At 58.0% G+C, this 18,542-nt stretch overlaps 1 protein-coding gene across 1 annotated transcript; it reads left to right on the forward strand.

The window, feature by feature from the left end:
- The first annotated feature begins 1,623 nt into the window (after positions 1-1,623).
- RASGRP2 (RAS guanyl releasing protein 2) lies at positions 1,624-14,388 on the forward strand. The gene is made up of 15 exons (XM_007944809.2): positions 1,624-1,746; positions 2,352-2,454; positions 2,944-3,006; positions 3,395-3,526; positions 4,257-4,407; positions 4,617-4,790; positions 4,970-5,086; positions 6,312-6,593; positions 7,301-7,378; positions 7,622-7,747; positions 8,080-8,195; positions 12,554-12,695; positions 12,907-12,943; positions 13,322-13,498; positions 14,330-14,388. Exons 1-15 carry the CDS (start codon positions 1,674-1,676, stop codon positions 14,386-14,388), a joined length of 1,830 nt encoding a protein of 609 aa, XP_007943000.1. The 5' UTR covers positions 1,624-1,673.
- Positions 14,389-18,542: the final 4,154 nt, after the last annotated feature.

The following is an 18,542-nucleotide window of genomic DNA, read 5'->3' on the forward strand; positions in this document are numbered from 1 at the left end:
TGCCAGAGAGCCGGGGAGCTCTGGATGATCTGGGGGAGGGGGCGGCACCCGCTGCGCACCCGGCCACGTCTCAGCGGGTCCCTCCCCCGCGGACCCCCATTTGACGGATGAGAAAATTGAGGCTCGGAAGGGCCAAGTGACTCTCAAGGTCACAGCAAGGGAGCGGCAGAGCGAGGCGTGGAGGCTCCTAGGGAAAGTCCACCGGGGAACTCCATTGAGGAGCCCCCCGCCCCAAGCCTGTGTAGGGGCGAAGGACCTCCCCGTGGGGCAAGGCTCTGCCAGGGCCCGGGGTGGGGCACATCGAGTCGCTGGGGTCGCTCTGGGCTGCGGAGGAAGGGCAAGCGGCGGAATGGGCGTGTGCGCACCTACGGAGGTGTGTGCACGTGTGTAGGAGAGTGTGCATGCGTGTAGGTGCGTTAGCAGATGTGTGTGCACACGTGTGCGGATGTCAGTGCCGCTGTGGCCGGGGACTCGAGACTGGCCTAGTTCGAGTGAACAGCAGTCCGAGGCACCCCGGTGCAGGGGTTTCCATTCTGGAGCAGAGAGATGGGTATGCGCACGAAGCAGGTCTGCATGGGTGTGGGTGCCATTGTGTGTGTGAGAAGGCTATGTCTGTGCCCTTGTGGGAGCTGGGCGTCTGGCACCCCAATATGGGTCCCTGTCTTCGGTGAATAACTTAGGTACGGAATGAAAGTCTGTCCCTGCATAGGTACGTGTGACCCCACCAGCGACTGGAGTTACTGGTGGTGTCATACACGCATTCGCCACCCCTGTTGAGCTAGCGCCCCCTTTAGGGCGCTCGACTTTGTGCCTGAGCGTGGCCAGCCTATGCAGGCGTTCACGGTTAGACTGTGTATAGGGTGGGGGCCTGGAAGTCGGGAGCCCAGGCTGGGAGGAAGAGGGTTGTGGAAGGGGTAAGCCGGGACCCCTGGGGCCTTCACGGAGGAGGTGGCCTGGGAGCGCGAGGTTCCCAGGCTTAGGCTTCCAGCAGACGCCTCTGGGCTTCAGCGGGCTCCCCCCACCTCCCGCCCCAGGAATGTTCCTCCCCCCTACTCCAGCTCGCCTCCCCAGGGGCACGCCCTAGGGGGCCGTCCCAGCCTTGCCTCCAGTCCCCGGGCGCCCAGGAGGGGGCGATGCGGGCAGGACGCCTGGGTTCTCTCCTCCCCCCTTTCATCCCAGGGAGAAATTCCTCCGAGGTCCCCTCAGGCTCTGGGTTCCCAAAATAACCCTGCGGGGGAAGGGAGGCTGTGGAGGGAGGGAAGCAGGAGGGGCGCAGAGCAGAGCTGCGGGTGCTGCAGGTGCCTCTGGGGAGAGGGGGCGAGGAGCAGAGACCCTGCGGGGGGCTGACTCGACCCCATCCCCGGGGAGCCCCCTCGGCCCTCCTGCGACTTCAAGGGAGGGCCGGAAGCCTCTCGGCGGGTCCGTTTCCCAACTAGAGGGTTGCACCATCCTGGCCAGACCGTTTAACCCCGGGAGTGGCCGCGGCTGACGACTCCGCCCCTGCCCAGCAGGGGGCGTGCCCGTCCCGCCCGGTTCCTGCCCTCCGGGCCGCTCCCCCGGCCGGCGCCTCCGCAGACTGCGATTCTGCCTCTCCCGGGACAGGGGTCTGGTCCGAGCCCCGGTGGGAGGCTCCCGGAGCGCAGCTTGGACCCAGCCCACCGGCGCCGGCGGCCATGGCGGGCACCTTGGACCTGGACAAGGGCTGCACGGTGGAGGAACTGCTTCGCGGCTGCATCGAAGCCTTCGGTGAGTGGCCCGGGAGGGCGCACCCTGCTGAGCCCAGCCCGAGAGCCTGCACCCGGGCCCCTGCCTCTGAGCGCAGACAGACCCGTGGCCTGGACCCACCCAGCGCTGCACCCTGCAGCTTCTCTGACGAAAACCTTCACCTCATCGCAGGGTAGAGAGACCCCCACGCTTTAGAGAAAGAAAACGTTGCCCTGCCCCAATCTGCCAGAGCCGGCGTTGAAGGGAGGCCCGGGGGGTCCCAGACTCTGACTTGAGAGACATTATCTGTGTCGGGGGGGAATCCGGAGGAACTTGCAATCTCCGGCCTGGGAGCTGTTTCCGGCTGATGGGGGGCGGCCTATCTGCTGCAGTAGTGCCCCCTTCCCCCAGCACTCAGGAAGTGACCTCTGGACTCTTGACCCAGGGAACCCAGGCTCTTTCCTCCCCAGATGGTTCCCCTCCGGACGCATCCCTTCCCCCACCCCTCAGATCCAGCCTGCTAGGGAGAGAGCGGGCTCAGGGGTGTCCCTGGAGGGCCCAGATACGCGGTGGGCTGGGGGTAGTGTTGGGGACCATAGCTGCGCGACTAGGGGTCAAGCCACTTCTCTTCGATTCCGCGGAGTTAGATGACTCCGGGAAGGTGCGGGACCCGCAACTCGTACGCATGTTCCTTATGATGCACCCTTGGTACATCCCCTCCTCTCAGCTGGCGGCAAAACTGCTCCACATATATCCTTTGAGGTCCTCTCCGGGGACCCTGGGGTCCGGTCGCCCAGCCCGGACAGGACTGAGCTTCGCCCCTGGAGGGTAGGCCCTGCTTTTATGCCAGAACTCAGGCTGCACCCCAGACTCCCGCGAGGGCCTAGGCTCCACCCCTCACAGCTCAAGCCCCGCCCCCCAGGCGCTCTCCAACCTGGGCCTTGCCTTCATCCTCCCGGAGACTACCTGCCCTACTCCCATCCCTGGCCCTGCCTCTTGCCTCTCTCCCAGAGCCCAGATCCTGCTCTCAACCTCCTCCAGAACCTAGGCCTAGGCCGCGGCTCCACATCCTCTCCTGAAGCTCAAGCCTCCTCCATCCTCAGAACTCCAGCCCCGCTCCATCCCAGGCTGAGCCCCCAGCATGTCTCCTAGAACCAGGCCCTCCACAATTCAGGCCCTATCTGCCTTCCCTTGCTAGAGTCAGGCTCTATCTTTGTTTTCCTTAACTCTCTCGTTCACCTACCAGCAATCCCGCAAGGACAACTCCAATTCACTGCAGGTGAAAACGTGTCACCTGGTCAGGTGAGTTTCTCCCGTAACTGCTCTCGCAACCTTCTCAGGCTACAGACTCTGATAGGCCTGAGGGTGGGAAGAACACTGTCCTGGAAGTTGGGCCTTGTGGATGTGAATCCCAGCTCTGTCCATGGGGTGTGGGGGGGATGTGCCTCCATGGGTTTGCCCCATTCTCCTCTGGGACTTGGTTTTCTTATCTGCCCAGTGGGGGCGGATGTCTCAAGGGGCTGCTTTAAAGAAGCGGGAAGAGCCGGTTGAGGATGGACACGAGGGGACACAGTTTGAAGCGTGATAGGCCCCATTCCTCTTTGAAAGACTACAATCCCCATAAGCCCCTTGGGCAGCCTACTGGGGAGGCATGGGGAGGGCTGCCTGGGTGACTCTGCCCCTCCCCCAGGTACTGGATCTCAGCATTCCCAGCCGAGTTCGACTTGAACCCAGAACTGGCTGAGCAGATCAAGGAACTGAAGGCTCTGCTAGACCAAGAAGGGAACCGACGGCACAGCAGCCTCATTGACATCGAGAGTGTGTGCGTGGGGGGGCTCGGAGGGCTGAAGGGGGCGCCCCGCATCCCACACCATCTGTGCTTAATAAATGCTTGTTGAATCGAATGGGTGAAGGTCATGTCACTCTCTGGCTTCAACACCTTCCACGGCTTCCTGTCACCTTCAAAACCCATCCCAGTCTCGGGCCAGTTTGGTTTTTCTGCCTCATCTCCCATCACCCATCTCACTCACCTCCTGCCACAGCTCCACGGGTCCATGCACGGGCCTCGGAGCCCACCGTGTCCCTCCCACCATGCACTCTGTCCGTACCATTCCCCTTGCCTCTCTCATGTTATCAACACTCAGCCCAAGTTCGAGTTTCTCTCGGAGGGCCGAAGTGGGTCCTTCCTCATTCCCATGGCACTTTGTACAGGCTCTGTGCATGTGTGGCTACCGTTTCTTCTGTGTCTGTCTTTTCCTCAGGAAACTGTGAGCTCCTTGAGGCCAGCAACCCTGTCTTGCTCACCTCTGTTTCACCTATGCCTTTCCCCAACGTGTCCCATGAATGTTGAAACAATGTTTCCTGTCAGCGTTCCACGCATTGTTGTGTTGAGTGCATGACCCGGGGAGATCAGCGGGCTGGGTTGGGACAGCACTACCCAGGCAGTGCCTTGAACCTTGTACTCACTCAGCTGGGTGGTATGTCTGCGGGAGTGTGGGGCCATTGAGGGGTGGGGCTCCCCAGCAAAAGACTCACTCCCCCTGCTCCCCCAGCCCCACCTACAAGTGGAAGCGGCAGGTGACCCAGCGGAACCCTGTGGCCCAGAAGAAGCGCAAGATGTCCCTGTTGTTCGACCACCTAGAGCCCATGGAGCTGGCGGAGCATCTCACTTACTTAGAGTATCGCTCCTTCTGCAAGATCCTGGTGTGGCCCCAGGGCCTGTGATGGGGCGGAGACGGGGGCGGGGCTCCCGGGGGGGCGTGGTTCCAGGGGGTAGGCGGGGCTTCCGGGGTAGGCGGGAGCGCAGGGAGGTGGAGTCCTTGCGGATAGCACGGGGGGAGGGGGGGGCAGCAGGGGGTGGAGGGAACAGGGGTGACAAGCGCCGAGGAGACTGAGGCCGCACCCAACGGCAGTTCCAGGACTACCACAGCTTCGTGACTCACGGCTGCACCGTAGACAACCCGGTCCTGGAGCGCTTCATCTCCCTCTTCAACAGCGTCTCGCAGTGGGTGCAGCTGATGGTTCTTAGCAAGCCCACGGCCCCCCAGCGAGCCCTGGTCATCACACACTTCGTCCACGTGGCAGAGGTGCTTGCCCCCGCTCCCCTGCCCTGCTGCCCCGAAGCCCCCAGCCTTCCGAGAAGCCAGCCGTGCTATGTTCCTTCCCACGAACACGCTGCCTCACCTCCAGAAAGGTGGGACTCCATCTGGGCCCATCCAGTGACTCTCTGCCTCCCTTCCCCCATCGCCCCTTCTCCCCCCACCAGAAGCTGCTGCAGTTGCAAAACTTCAACACGCTGATGGCGGTGGTCGGGGGCCTGAGTCACAGTTCCATCTCCCGCCTCAAGGAGACACACAGCCATGTCAGCCCTGAGACTGTCAAGGTGCCTGGGCTGGGGAGGGGGCGGAGCATCCCTGGGCACCGGGCGCTAGGCCCTCATTTGACAGACGAAATTCTGGAGGTTAACTACTTTTCCCAGGTTCACCAGGTAGCCACAGAGTGGCGAGTCCAGGTCAGCCTGACTCCAGGGCTTTGCTTCCCTCTTATTTATTTAAAAAGTATTTCAGGTGATCTAACAAGCATATAGAAAAGTATATAAAACATACATCCAGTTTAAGGGGGAAATTATAAAGAAAAGATCAAAAACTTTCCCAGCCCCCAGAAGCTCCCAGTGTCTTAGAACACAAGGTCCCCCCCACGACCACCAGAGGGAGCCACTACTGGGACGTTTGTGGGGATGATGACTTTGCTTCACTCTTTAGCCTTCTCACCTATCTGTGCACCCCAAAAGGGGGTGGGGGGCGGTTTCTTGTGGCCTGGTTTTGAACTTTCTATAACTGGCCTCAGAGGTCCCTGGGTGGGGCACATGGTTTGCACTTGAAGACTGAACTTTCAAGATGGGTGGGTTGAACCACCCAGCTGTGGCACGGAAGCAATTCCTGGTGATATGCCTCCCTAAAGGTGACAGCCAAGCAAACCGTCTGGAGCGGTTCTGGTCTGTCACTCGCGGGGTCTCCATGAGTGGAATGGTCTCACCAGGAATGGGTTGGGTTTTTTCCTTTTTGTCTTTTGATAACTGGAATCATGTTGGATACATTGTCTGTGTCTTATGTCTTTCATCCCACATGGCGGTGACATCCTTACCTTCTGTGGTGTGGAGCAATCTTTCATGCCTTTTCGTTGTCATGTAATGTTTCATTGTAAGTCTCTCCCCTACTTTCTGTTTCTCTTCTATTGTTGAACATTTGGGCTGCTCCACGTTTGCTATCACGAACGATGCTCTTCTGGGTCCGGGGCTGCCTCACCTCCCTGAGCCTCAGTTTCTGCTTCTGTTAAATGTTAATGGTAGTCTGTGCCCACACCTGGTGTTCAGGTGTGGCGTTTGGGAGTGGGTGTTGCCTTGAGTTCATTACCCCTGAGCCCTGACTCCTGGGGACTGAGGGAGCCAGTGGTGAGGGCAGGGAGGGAAGATTTGAACTTTCACCCCCCTCTGGCCCTGGCTCCTCATCTTCTCCCACGTTTCCGGGGTGGGTGGGGGAGAGAATGGTTGAGATTGTGAAGAAGTGTGTGTGTGTGTGTGAGTAACCCTCTGCTCTCTGCCTCTCCAGCTCTGGGAAGGTCTGACAGAAATAGTGACAGCCACAGGCAATTATGGCAACTATCGACGCCGGCTGGCAGCCTGTGTGGGCTTCCGCTTCCCCATCCTCGGGGTGCACCTCAAGGACCTGGTCGCCCTGCAGTTGGCGTTGCCTGACTGGCTGGACCCTGCCCGGACCCGGCTCAATGGGGCCAAGATGAAGCAGCTTTTCAGCATCCTGGAGGAGTTGGCCATGGTGACCAGCCTGCGGCCACCAGTGCAAGCCAATCCCGACCTGCTGAGCCTGCTCACGGTGAGCGCCGGGGAGTGGGAAGCCGACAGACCCAGCGGCAGGATTGGCCCAGTGGCAGTTACATCTGGTCCTTTATTTACATGAGGCTCTGGCTTGGCTTTGGGTTCCGGGCTCTAGCTGCGTTCTGTAGTTTGGAAAGAACTCTGAGCTGAGCTCTGGGCACCAGATGGGGCTGTGGACTAAGGTGTGGTTACCGGCTGGGATGGAGACCTCAGGCTGCTTTGACGTTGGGCCTGGGTCCTGGGTTGAGTTCCTGGCAGGTGTCTTCTAGATTTGGGACCAAGCTCTGGATTCTGGGTCCTTGGCTGGCTTCTAGACATGGTCCTGGGCTCGGAGGTTCTAGCTCTGAAAAAAGTTCTCAGCAAGGTCTTGGAGTCTAGAGTAGGTGATTTTAGTTCTAGTCTGGATCTGGACTAGATGTTCGATATTGGGCTAGGGCTTATGTGTTAAGGTTTGGAGCGAATTCTAGGCTCTGGACTGGTGTCAGGGTTGAGCTAAATTCTGGATGCTCGGTTGGGTTCTAGGCTGGGGGTCAAGCTATGTTGTGGGTTGAGTTCTAGGTTGGCTTGTGGGTGCTAAGGTGTGTTCTGAATGGGCTGTGGGCTGAGTCTAGGTTCTGAATCTGGTTCTGGGCTATGACTCTGGGCTCTTAGCAGTGGGCTCCTGAGAGCAACAGGGGCCAGGCTGGTGTGACACATGTGTTCCAGGTGTCTCTGGACCAGTACCAGACAGAGGATGAGTTATACCAGCTGTCCCTGCAGCGAGAGCCCCGCTGCAAGTCCTCGGTGAGGAGAGGTCCTGCTTCCCCACTCTACCTAGCTCTCCCTCCCCACCTCTGCCCCACCTGAGAACCCTGAGATTTCAGGGCAAGAAGAATTCTTAGCAGCTACATCACTCATTCTGCTCGTTGGACACATGGGGACACTGAGGCAGTGACCTTGGACAGGCTCCCTTCTCCCCCCGGGTTTGCCCTGGGGTCCTGGACTCCCTCAACCCCTGACCCTAGCCCAGCTTGTTCATTCTCACAGCCAACCAGCCCCACGAGCTGCACGCCACCGCCTCCCCGGCCCCCGGTGCTAGAGGAATGGACTGCAGCTGCCAAGCCCAAGCTGGACCAGGCCCTTGTGGCAGAGCACATCGAGAAGATGGTGGAGGTGAGACTCCGGGCGGCCGGTTCCGGAGCCTGAGGGCTGGGGGACAAATCTGCTGGTGGTCGTCGGGGAGCTTTGCCAGAGCACCACCCCGGGAGCCACCCTAGTGACATTTCCCCCGGCGCTCTGTCCCAGAAGACACAGGGTGTAGCAAGTTGGCCGTGCAGCACTGAGATGCTGATGAGTGGGGTCAGCTGGGGGATGGGAAAGGGAGGTGGTGGGGAAGCCGGAGAGCCGCCCACATCTCAGACACACCTTTGTAACATGTGGGACTCAGGCCCGATGCTCCTTCTGCTGTGCCCACTCCCACCCCTTGTGTCCCTCTGTGCCCCCAGTCTGTGTTCCGGAACTTTGATGTTGACGGGGATGGCCACATCTCACAGGAAGAGTTCCAGATCATTCGTGGGAACTTCCCTTACCTCAGCGCCTTTGGGGACCTCGACCAGAACCAGTGAGGAGGCCCAGAGGGCTGGGAGACTGGGGGAGAGGGAAAGCGGCCCAGTTCACTTCCCCTTCAGGCTTCTGTTTCTTCCTGTGCAAGCCAAGGCCATTGAACCAAATGATCTCGGCAGAGGAAGCCACCAAGGCAGAGAGGGGCTCTTATTTTGGTGGGGAGGCAGCCAGCTGTGGAGGCTCAGTGTTACCTCCCTCGTGCAGACAGTTGGGGGGCTCTGCCTGAGTTGACCTGGGGACACTGCTACGACAATTCCTTTTTATCTGTAGAGCTCACAGCTGGCAACAGCGTGGGCAAGTCGAGTTCCCGGGCAGCCTGTTTTAATGAACAGATGAGAGAGGCCTGCCACTAGCACCAGCCACTTGCTTGTCAACAGTTCATATGGTGACAATTTGGAAAAACAGCTGGTTTGCTGAAGTAGGTTAAACACGTTCCCTGCCCTCCCCCAATGTCCCTGGCCCTGCTTTGATGAGCAGGCAAATCCCAAATCAAAAGGGACTGTCCACCCAGATTGATTTTTTTTTTTTTAATGTTACCTATATTTTGAAAATCTGGGTTTTTTTTTTTTTTCTCAAATTATAAAAATTCATGGTTAAAAAAAAAATCCTGATAGTAAGATAAATTTAGAGTGAACCCAGTGTTTGAAGTAAGAAGTGAAAGTTCCTGCCTACCTTGCCCATGGCAGAGGTTACCACTGCTAACCCTGTTAACACCACCAGCACAGGTAACCATGTTCACACTGTTAACACTGGAGGGGGTAACCACTGTTACAACAGCTGGCAGAGGTTACCACTGTTCACACTGGAGGGAGTAAACCACTCTTAACGTTGTTAACACCACCAGCACAAGTAACCACCGCCCACACTGTTAACACTGGAGGAGGAAACCACTGTTAACACCGTTAAGAACAGCTGGCAGAGGTAACCACTCTCGACACTGTTAACAAAGTTAACGGGTCAGCAGTATCAAGATGTGTCCCATTTCGGTCTTTTTTGGACACAGGGATGCCCGTTTTGTTGGTCTGGTGTCTGCTTCACGGGCAGACAGTAAGAGTACAAGTCTCCTTCTGTCCTTGGCTTTTTGTGTTGGTGGCTTTGTTTTTCCTCGCAGAGGCGAGGCAAAGGTGGACAAGTTCCATCTCGTCTCTGTGGGGCGGCGGGTGGATTTTTCCGGGCCACTCTTTCAGTAAGGGTGCAGGACTTGGAGACCTTTCGGTTCCCGGATGGCTGTTCCCTGTAGCAAGGCCCTTCCGCCTCCAGCCGCCCTAGAGTCAGTTCAACTCACAGCGCACTGTGTGCTAGTTCCCGCTCCCCAGAGTGCAAACTCTGTTCTCAAAGGCTGATTTTTCAGAAAGGGGTAACCAGGGCTTTCTTCTGAGGTGCCTTTCGGTGCACTTGAACTCCAGCCTTCGGTCAGCAGCTGGGCGTGTTAACCATTTGCACGACCCTCATCCCTACTTATACATGCGGAAGAAGCCCTTTTGGCACACAGGCTCCCAGGCAGGCCCTTATCCCCTCAAGATTACAGAAATCTCCTCCCCTACCTCTTCAGGTACTTCTGTAGTTTTACATTTGTACTCTTAGTTTGGCAGGAATTTGGCATTCATGGCCAATGGGAGGAAGGATCTAGGTGTCTGTATATTTTTGGAATGGCCATTTGTCCCAGTGCCCTAGTGATCTGAAGGACCACCTGGCTCCCATTCAAACCCCTTGCCATCAAGTCAATTCAGACCCATAGCGACCGTCCAGGACAGGGTAATGGGTCCTCGAATACAACTAGTGGAGGTTTCCAGGCCACAGAACTTTGAGGGTCCCTGTTTCGCACAGGCCTCAGCCTTAATTCCTCCCTCTTCCCCAGTGGCCCTGTGGCCTGGGACTGTTGTTGCTACTATAGACTATTGTGCTTGCTGGGCCCTGTTTGGGTACAAAACCTGGAGGGAGACCAGCAACCCCCTCCCAGGGCAGCTGCAATCCCCAGCTTACTGTCTCATCCTGAAGCTTCCTCTCAGTTTCTGGAACTATTTTTTTTCTTGCAGACTCATCTCTGCATTGAAAAGAATGCTTGATATATTTTCAGCCAGTATTTCTAGATGTTTGTAGCAGAGGGGTTTGTAGGGTCTTTGAAGATCACTGTCTTGTCGGAACTGCACACCTGTGTTTTTGTTTTTTCTTGTCCCCTTAACCCTTTAGCATGCACATCCTGCCACATCAATTCATGTAGAATCCCCTCATTCTGTAGAATAGCCGCAAAGCATTCCACGGCGTGGCTGGACTCGCGTTTACCTAACCACTCTCCTGGCGATGGACAGGTAGACCGTTCCCAGTTTCCCACTATGCTGTGCCGGGCTGCCGCAAACATCCTTGTACTGATTCGCTCCGGGCAGCATTTCTGTAGGAGAAATTCCTAGAAGTGGGATAATTGGAACAAAAGATACTGACATTCTAAATTAGGAGAGAGGCTGTGCCAACTGACCTCAGACAAGGTTGCACCAGTTTGCAGTCCCATCAGCAGCGGACCAGTGCCATTGCCTGGCTGTCTTGCCAACACCGGATGCTATAATAGGCTTAAAAATGGTTGCCGGCCTGATTGGCAAACGGTGTCTTGGTTCAATTTGCATTTCTTTAATATTAGTGGGGGTGGGGTATCTTTTCATGTGTTTATCGGCCATTTATTTTTCTTCTTTTAATCGCCTGCTCATATTCTCTGTTCGTTATTCTCCCCAGGGTTGTTGGCCTTTGTCTCATTGATTTCCAGAATCTCTGTTAATGGATATTAACCCTTTCCTGTTGATTGTGTTTGAAAATATCTCCTTCCCGTCTGTCATTTATGTTGTCTTATTCCACATAAAATCGAACACTTGTTGTGTGCTTAATATGTCCGTCTTTTCCTTTTGGGCTTCTTAGATTTGTGTTCTCTGTCCAAAGGCCCTACTCCCACCAGTTACCTAGGAGTCTGTTCCAACTCAACGGCGCCCCCATGTGTGCCAGACCGGAACTGCACCCCATAGGGTTCAGCAGATCAATGACCGACCGGGTTTTTCTTCCCAGGCACCTCTGGGTGCCCGCGTTATCCACTCTGATTGGCAGTTGTCCCAGTGCCCTAGTGATCTGAAGGACCACCTGGCTCCCATTCAAACCCCTTGGCATCAAGGCTACTCAGACTCATAGTGACCCTACAGGACAGGGTAATGGGTCTCCAAACACAACTGGGAGAGGTCTCCAGGCCACAGATCTGTGAGGGCCCCAGCTTCACACGGGAACCTCAGCCCCAAGTGAAATCGCTCTCTTGGCGGAGGACGTGTGTGGACCTGCACACACACTGCCGTGAGCACTTCACATATATCACCTAACTTGACTGACGAGAACCCAGGAGCAGTGGGAACCACATATCCCTACTTATAGATGAGGAAGGAGCCCTTTTGGTGAAGGGCTTGGCTGGTAACCGAAGGGTCAGCGGTTTGAACCCACCGGCCATTCCACAAGAGACAGATGTGGCAGTTGGCTTGTGTAAAGATGACCTTGGAAACCCTATGGGGCAGTTCTACTCTGTCCTCTAGGCTCACCGTGAGTCGGAATCGACTCCACGGTGACAGGTTTGGTTTGGTTTTTGGTTGACAGAAGAGGAGATTGTGGCACAGGGAAGTGAACCGGCCGGAGGTCACATGGCCAGAAAGTAACAGAGCTGGGGTTTGAACTGAGATCTGTCTACCTCCAGGGTCCATGCTCACTCCTTCCCCAAAATACGTTAATAGGTGAAAAGAGGGGCCATGTGAGTCCAGATGTCTTTCCCGCAGGATCACACAGGAGCGGGGTGGGCCCAGGTCTTCCCCACCTTACCTGCCCACAGCTCTTCAGAGGCTCTTAATTCTCAGGGCTCCCACTGGTGCTCCACGGAGCACACTTTGGGAAACGGAGGTGGGTAGTGAGGGCGCACAGCCCCTTTTAGTCTCCACACCGACTCCATGAGGAGGGCAGGGTGGGCACTCTTATCCGCACTGTGAGAAGAGGAAGCCAAGGGATATCGACTTGTTCAAGACCCCACTACCAGTCAGTGGCGGCTGCTACATCTGCCTGACTCCGAGTGTAGTGCTCTTTCTTTTTCTGCATCAAAACAAACAAACAAACAAAACCCCACTGCCCTGTGTTGATTCCAACTCACATACCGCCTGCATGGTTTCCAAGGCTGTCATCTTTAGGGAAGCAGACCTGCCACATCTTTCTCCCTGCGTCAGGTGCCCCAAATCAGGAGTTCCCTGAGGACTTTTTAATTTGGTGGGGGGATTTCCCAGTGGGATGGGTGGGGGGGGGCGGCAGTCCTGGGGAAGGCCCATTCTGAGGCTCCTCCTCCCCGCGCAGGGATGGCTGCATCAGCAGGGAGGAGATGGTCTCCTACTTCCTGCGCTCCAGCTCGGTGCTGGGCAGCCGCATGGGCTTTGTACACAACTTCCAGGAGAGCAACTCCCTGCGGCCTGTCGCCTGCCGCCACTGCAAGGCCCTGGTGAGTCCCTGCCCAGGGCCCGGCCCTGCAGCCTATGCCACGCCCATTCGTGCCCCGCCTTCAGTCCTGGCCTGGCCCCGCCCCTGCTGGTGCCTTCTCAACCTGTCAAACCTAGGTCATCCTAGTCCCTGCTGTCTAGGAAGGGGAGGCAGGTGGTCACTTCTGTGTCGTGCAACCCCTCCCCCCAGCACGGCCCTCTCCTTTATTCCAGATCCTAGGTATCTACAAGCAGGGCCTCAAATGCCGAGGTGAGATGGAATGGCAGGGCTACTGGACTGAGTGGACAAGAAAGGTTTTCTTGGAATGTGGCTATCTGGGTGGGGAGTCTTATTTTGGTGGGGCGGTTGCCATGGAGTGAAGTTCCTTAAAGGGAGAGAAGCATGCTGATTGATGTGAAGGGTTTCTTTTAAGAGGACTTTTATTTTGGTGAGGTAGCTGCCCAGGGTTAGAATTCTGGAGAGGGCACAGACTGCTGAGTAAGGTGAAGAGAGGACTTTAGAAAGAGACTCTTATTTTGGTAGGGCAGCTGTTCTGGAGGAACCTGGGAGAGGGAGAGACCTGCCGAATGGGATGGAGGGTGTTCTGACCAATGGTCCCTGCCTGGGCTCCTCATCTGCCTCCCCTAGCCTGTGGTGTGAACTGCCACAAACAGTGCAAGGACCGCCTCTCCGTCGAGTGCCGGCGCAGGGCCCAGAGTGTGAGCCTGGAGGGGTCTGCACCTTCACCCTCACCCACACACACCCACCACCGCGCCTTCAGCTTCTCCCTGCCTCGTCCGGGCAGGCGAGGCTCCCGGCCTCCAGGTAAGGGTGGGTCTCATTCTTTACTGGCCTGGGAGAGAGGGAGACGGTGCCGTGGCCATGTAGTAACTTACACGGCATGGGAGCTGTTCCTCAGCTTGAGCTGAGCTATTCTTATTTTGGTGGGGTGATGAGCAAAGGTTGGACAGGTAAGGGTGCCGGAAGGTTCCCCTTGACCTTCTGAGGGTAGGGAGGAGAGAAACCCTTATTTATAAAGAAGCACAAGAGTGAAAGGGGCTTCAAGACTCCAGCTGCACTCCTATTTTGTTAGGGGAATTCATGAAGGATTCGAGAGCCAGTTGCCTGTCCCGGAGGCCGCTCTGAGAACGAACGTCCTCTGCACTGATAATTTCCCACCGGCTGTCTTGGGGCCGCTGGTGGTTTGGGGTCAATTTGCTGACTGACAGACAATTCGCCACCTGAAATTTTCTGAGAACAGTCTGAATAATGAAGCTAAACTGGGGTTGAAGACAGTTGACCATGACCATTTGGGTTGGGATAAGCTCTCCAAAGTAGAGGCAGGCACAGGGCATAAGGCCTTAAAAATAGGAAAGAGGAAACTGTCTGCATTGAGCCTTTGCAAAGGGCTGGGAGCTACAACGTGAAACACACACGCAATTGACATTTAAGGAAACTGACCGATCTGTGGCTGCAAAAGCGGCAAAGTGAAAACTTAGAAAAAGAGCCTCAAAAGTCGGCCCCTTTGGTCATCCAGTGAATTGATTTTTGGTGGATGCATTTGCTTTCGGGATGCGGCGGGGGGTGCCTTTGGGTGTGTGTAGGGGGAAGGGCTGCTGAGCTGATAGGGACCCAGAGACCCCCCTCTCCCTGCAGAGATCCGAGAGGAGGAGGTACAGACGGTGGAGGAGGGAGTGTTTGACATCCACCTGTAATGGGCTGTAACAGAGGGTGAGTCCTCCCAGGGCCTGCCCCAGTCTTCCCACTGAGGGCAGGTGAGGGTGGGGAGAGCAGGGAAATGAGGGTTGGTCCCAATGGCCCAGGCCAGGTGGATGCCTACCTTGTTGGGAAGGGTGTCCCTTACAACCTCTTTTCTCTTCCCAGCTGTGACTGGATCCAGGACGCATGCCTGCTGTGGAGAAAAGACTTGGACCAGAGCAGGGAGCCTGGGGGTGCGGGGCAGGAAGCTGGGGCTGGGGCAGGGGGGTGGGGTGGCATGTGGCTGAGGGCAGGGCCAGGGCTGGTGTCCCTAAGGTTGTACAGACTCATGTGAATATTTCTATGTTCCAGATGGAATAAAAAGGCCCGTGTACTTACCCTGCAATCAGAGCCTAGACTTCCAGGGGGCCGGAATCCTCAGGGACTACAGTCTTGGGCTCTAGCACTTTGTAGCCAGAGGATCTTGGGAGATCTAGACTCTCACGTGTCTGGAAAATTGTTGTCAGGTGCTGAGCTGCTTCCACTCATAGCGCCTTAGGTGCGACAGAAACACGGCCTGGTCCCGCGCCATCCTCCCAACTGTCGCCATGTTTTAGCCCATGGTCGCAGCCCCTGTGTTAATCCATCTTGTGGACGGTCTTCTTGTTCACTCACACTTGGGATGAGAATCTTGGAGTAGAACTAGAACATAAGAATTTTGGGGGTGGTTCCAGGATCTTGGGGGTCTACAACTGGAAACATGAGGTGCATCCCAGGATTGTGGGAGGCAGTGGTTATCTAGGACCATCGCCTCCAGCCCAAAGCGGGTATTCCTTTGCTTACAGCCCCGGCTTGAACACCTCCAGCAAAGGGGAGCTCACCGAAGAGAATCGTGGGAGAGGGGAAGGAGAGGGGCAGCTCAGAGTGCAGGCTGGGGTAGGGAGGAGGCCTGCCGTGGCCCCTGCAGGGCCTTCAGGCCCCTGGGTGGGGGCTTCGTTCCGGGGCTGGCAGGCTCCTGGCCTGTGCTGCTGTCGGCGGAAGGACAGTGACTTCCAGAGGAAATGCTTATTGATCCAGCTCTTAGCGTCCGGCGGCCTCTCCCAACCCAGCCCTTCCCTCCTGAGTATGCTGCTCGGAGGTTTTGGGGGTCACCGCTGCCTGAGGAAGGCTATGGCCCCTGGGAGGGGAAGGTGGGCTGGGGGGGGTGTCTCCTGATGGTTCTGAAGCTGGGTCTGGAGACTCAAGACAGCAGCCGCGAGAATGGGAGCTCCCTCCTCTGCCCCCCATGCTGGGGATGTGTCTTGGGCGTGGAGGCCTGAGCACCACTCTTACCTGCAAAGCGCCTATCTGTGGGCCTGGCAATGCCCACTCCCCCAGGGCTCCCTTGTCCCTCCACACCTCTCGCTTTGAGAGCCCCCCACTCCCCCTGGCCCAGTGCTCATTTTGGGTCACCCCTCCCCCCTGTTACATCTCAGCGGCACTCCTGGCCCTGGGTGGGCCCCCCCAGCCCTGTCCTCCGAAGGGTCCCTTGCTCGGCCCCTCCTTCCGTCCTCAGCCCCCTCCCACCCCTCCCCCTCCTGAGGCTGTAATATCCGTTTCACGATTTGGGGGCCGAGTTGCTATAACAACAGACGGGCGATTGTGTTGTCAAGAGGAGCTCGCCCGCCTCCCGCGCTGCCTGCATCCCCGCAGCCTGAGCGGCTCACCTCCCCGCCACCCCCAGACCCAGCCTGGCCTCTTCCCAGGGCGTGTGTGTGTTTGCATGGGGACCCAGGTGGGTGCCTGCCCCGCCGGCTGTGTGACGTGGGGCTGGCTTGTCACGGGCGTGTGTGTCTGAGCTTCACAACGTGTTGAGTGTGTGTGTGTGACTGCATGGACACACGCCGCTGTATCTGCTTTGACTCCCCGTCCCCACAGGACTGTGTCTGGGGAGGGGCGCGTGCTCACCCCACCAGGCGAGTGTCCGTGTTGGGCGGGTGGGGGTGAGCAGGGGGACTTCTTGAGGCCCCTCTGCATGAGTGGTCTGAACCTTGGGCCTTGGAGGAGACAGCCTGTGGCTGGGGGGAGGAGCAGGGAGGTGTGGCGCTGCCAGGTGACCTTTCCTGCCCTTGATAGGCAAAGGTAGCCCAGAGAGAGCTGGCCCTGGGGACAGGAGCTCACTTCCCTCCCTGCCCCTGCCCCCTCCCCCCATTTCCGGGCCTGTCTATCAGGATCTGGGAGGCAGGGTGTCTGTAAGCCACTGCACTCTCCACGCATCTATGCCCTGGTGCCTGGACAGCTGTGGGGTGTGTGTGTGTGTGTGTGTGTGTGTGTGTGTGTGTGTGGCTTACCTAGGCTGCAGGGAGAGGAGTGGCAGGGGCTGGGCAGGGCAGGGAGGTGGGGGCCGGTCTGAGACATCATTTCCCATCTACAGCCCTGACTCAGCAGTTCCTCTGATGGCCTCGGTGAGGCTGGCCTGAGGGTCTCTCCAAGGTCACAGTGGGGCCTCAAGTCTAGGACCTGGCTCAGGGGTCCTCCTTCCTGACTCTTAAAAAACTCCCCCTGCAGCGTGGGTCCCCCTTTCACCCTCTCACAGGCTGGGGAGGGAGTGCCCCTCTGACAGGTGGGTGCTGGTGCTCATCCCACTAGGTAACCAAGGGCTCTGTGCAAAGTACCCCGGGGGGGCACGATGACCCCAGGGCAGCCCCCCCAATGTGTCTGCCTCTGAATGTGTCCCCAACTGTGTTGTGTGTCTGCTCTTAGCAAAGCATGTGCTTCCTGGGTGGGTTATTTCTGCAGGTGACCCAGTGTGTGCCTTTGAGAACACCTGTGTGTACATGTACAGGTGTGCATGGCTGTGAGTGTGCCCCCCATGTGCACACGCCTGCCTGCACTAGTGGTTCCGGTGTGGTGTTTATGCATGCTCTCTCTGGGTAAGGAAGTGCTAACCACCACCAGCTGTGCAGATCACAGACCTGCTGCAGGAAATCAGAGTCCTGGGGCAAACAGGACAGCCTGGCACACACAACCACACACACACACACACACACACACAGCCTCATTCAGAACCCAACGTCCAGCTTTGTAGTACACACACAAGATGCTAGTTCCCCCTTTTATTGGTCAGTGAGTGAAGGGGTGCCCCCCAACGCATATGCACGCATAGCGATGCAGACAGATGCCCTTCGAGGAAAGACCTGCCTTCCCCCAGTGCCACACTCATACTGGGGTTAGGGGAGAGGAAGCCCATTTCCTTCCAGTGGTGCAGCGAATGTGCATCCTCGTCCCGGCTCCCAAACCTACTCCCCCCCACCCCCCAGCACAGTGTTCCAGGCAGGGCCTCATGCTTCAAACTCTGGGATTCCCAAGAGGCAGGGTTGGGAAACTCCAAGCCCCTAGGTCTACCCTGCCCCCTTCTCTGCCTTTCCCTCCCCTCCCCTCAATTCTTATTACAGCAAAGTCCTCCTTAGGTCTGGGGGCTCCAAGCCAGGGGGCCCTGGGCATTGGAAGACGGGGGCCAGGCTGTGGGTTGGAAAAAGTCACCAGCAGCCGCGGGCAGGTCCCCCCTTCCCTAGGGCTGCCCGCAGCCCGGGCCTGCCCCTGGGCGTAGCCAGCAGAGGGCGCTGCGGCCCAGGCCCCACGCCGGAGCTCCCCGGAGCCCCAGGTCGGGGCCCACAGCCTTCCCTTCCGTCTGGCTCAGCCCTGGACGCTGCCACAGGGGCCCGCCGGAGTGGGGGTGCGGGACCCGAGGGCCCGACCCACTCGTCGGGGGACTAAGGCGCTGGGTGCCCGAAAAGCACTAAGGCTGGGTTGCGGTCTGCATAGTCGAGGGCCCGGACGCTGGGGTGGAGGCCTGCGAGTAGCTCGGAACAGCTCGGATGCCCCGGGGCCGGGACGCCTGGGTCCCCCCCCTGCGGGGGAGGGAGATGGGCCAGTGGAGCAGCGGGCCCGGAGGGGTCTGCGCCTTCTCATTGGCTGCGGCGTGCGTCAGTTAGCGCAGCGCGGCCCAATGCGCGCGCCCGGGGGGCGGGCCCTGGTGCTATTGCTGCCGTCAGTCGGTGTTGCAGGGATGCGGCGGCGGGAGCAGCCGCCCTGACTCGCGGATCATCCTCCTCCGAGCGGCACCGCGGCGGGGCGGGCGGGCAGGCGGACGGACGGGCGGGCGGGGACGCGGCGGGGAGCGACAGAGGCG

The sequence above is a fragment of the Orycteropus afer genome, unplaced genomic scaffold (assembly GCF_000298275.1).
Source record: "Orycteropus afer afer isolate SDZICR_OR568_19922 unplaced genomic scaffold, OryAfe1.0 scaffold00130, whole genome shotgun sequence".
Classification (NCBI taxonomy): Eukaryota; Metazoa; Chordata; class Mammalia; order Tubulidentata; family Orycteropodidae; genus Orycteropus; species Orycteropus afer.

Excerpts from the sequence above, each read along its gene's own strand:
- RASGRP2 (XM_007944809.2), top strand. The coding sequence starts at position 1,674 with ATGGCGGGCACCTTGGACCTGGACAAGGGCTGCACGGTGGAGGAACTG. Across the intron at positions 2,455-2,943 it reads GCGGCAAAACTGCTCCACAT|CTACCAGCAATCCCGCAAGG; the intron begins ATATCCTTTGAG and ends TCTCTCGTTCAC. Across the intron at positions 6,594-7,300 it reads ACCTGCTGAGCCTGCTCACG|GTGTCTCTGGACCAGTACCA; the intron begins GTGAGCGCCGGG and ends CATGTGTTCCAG.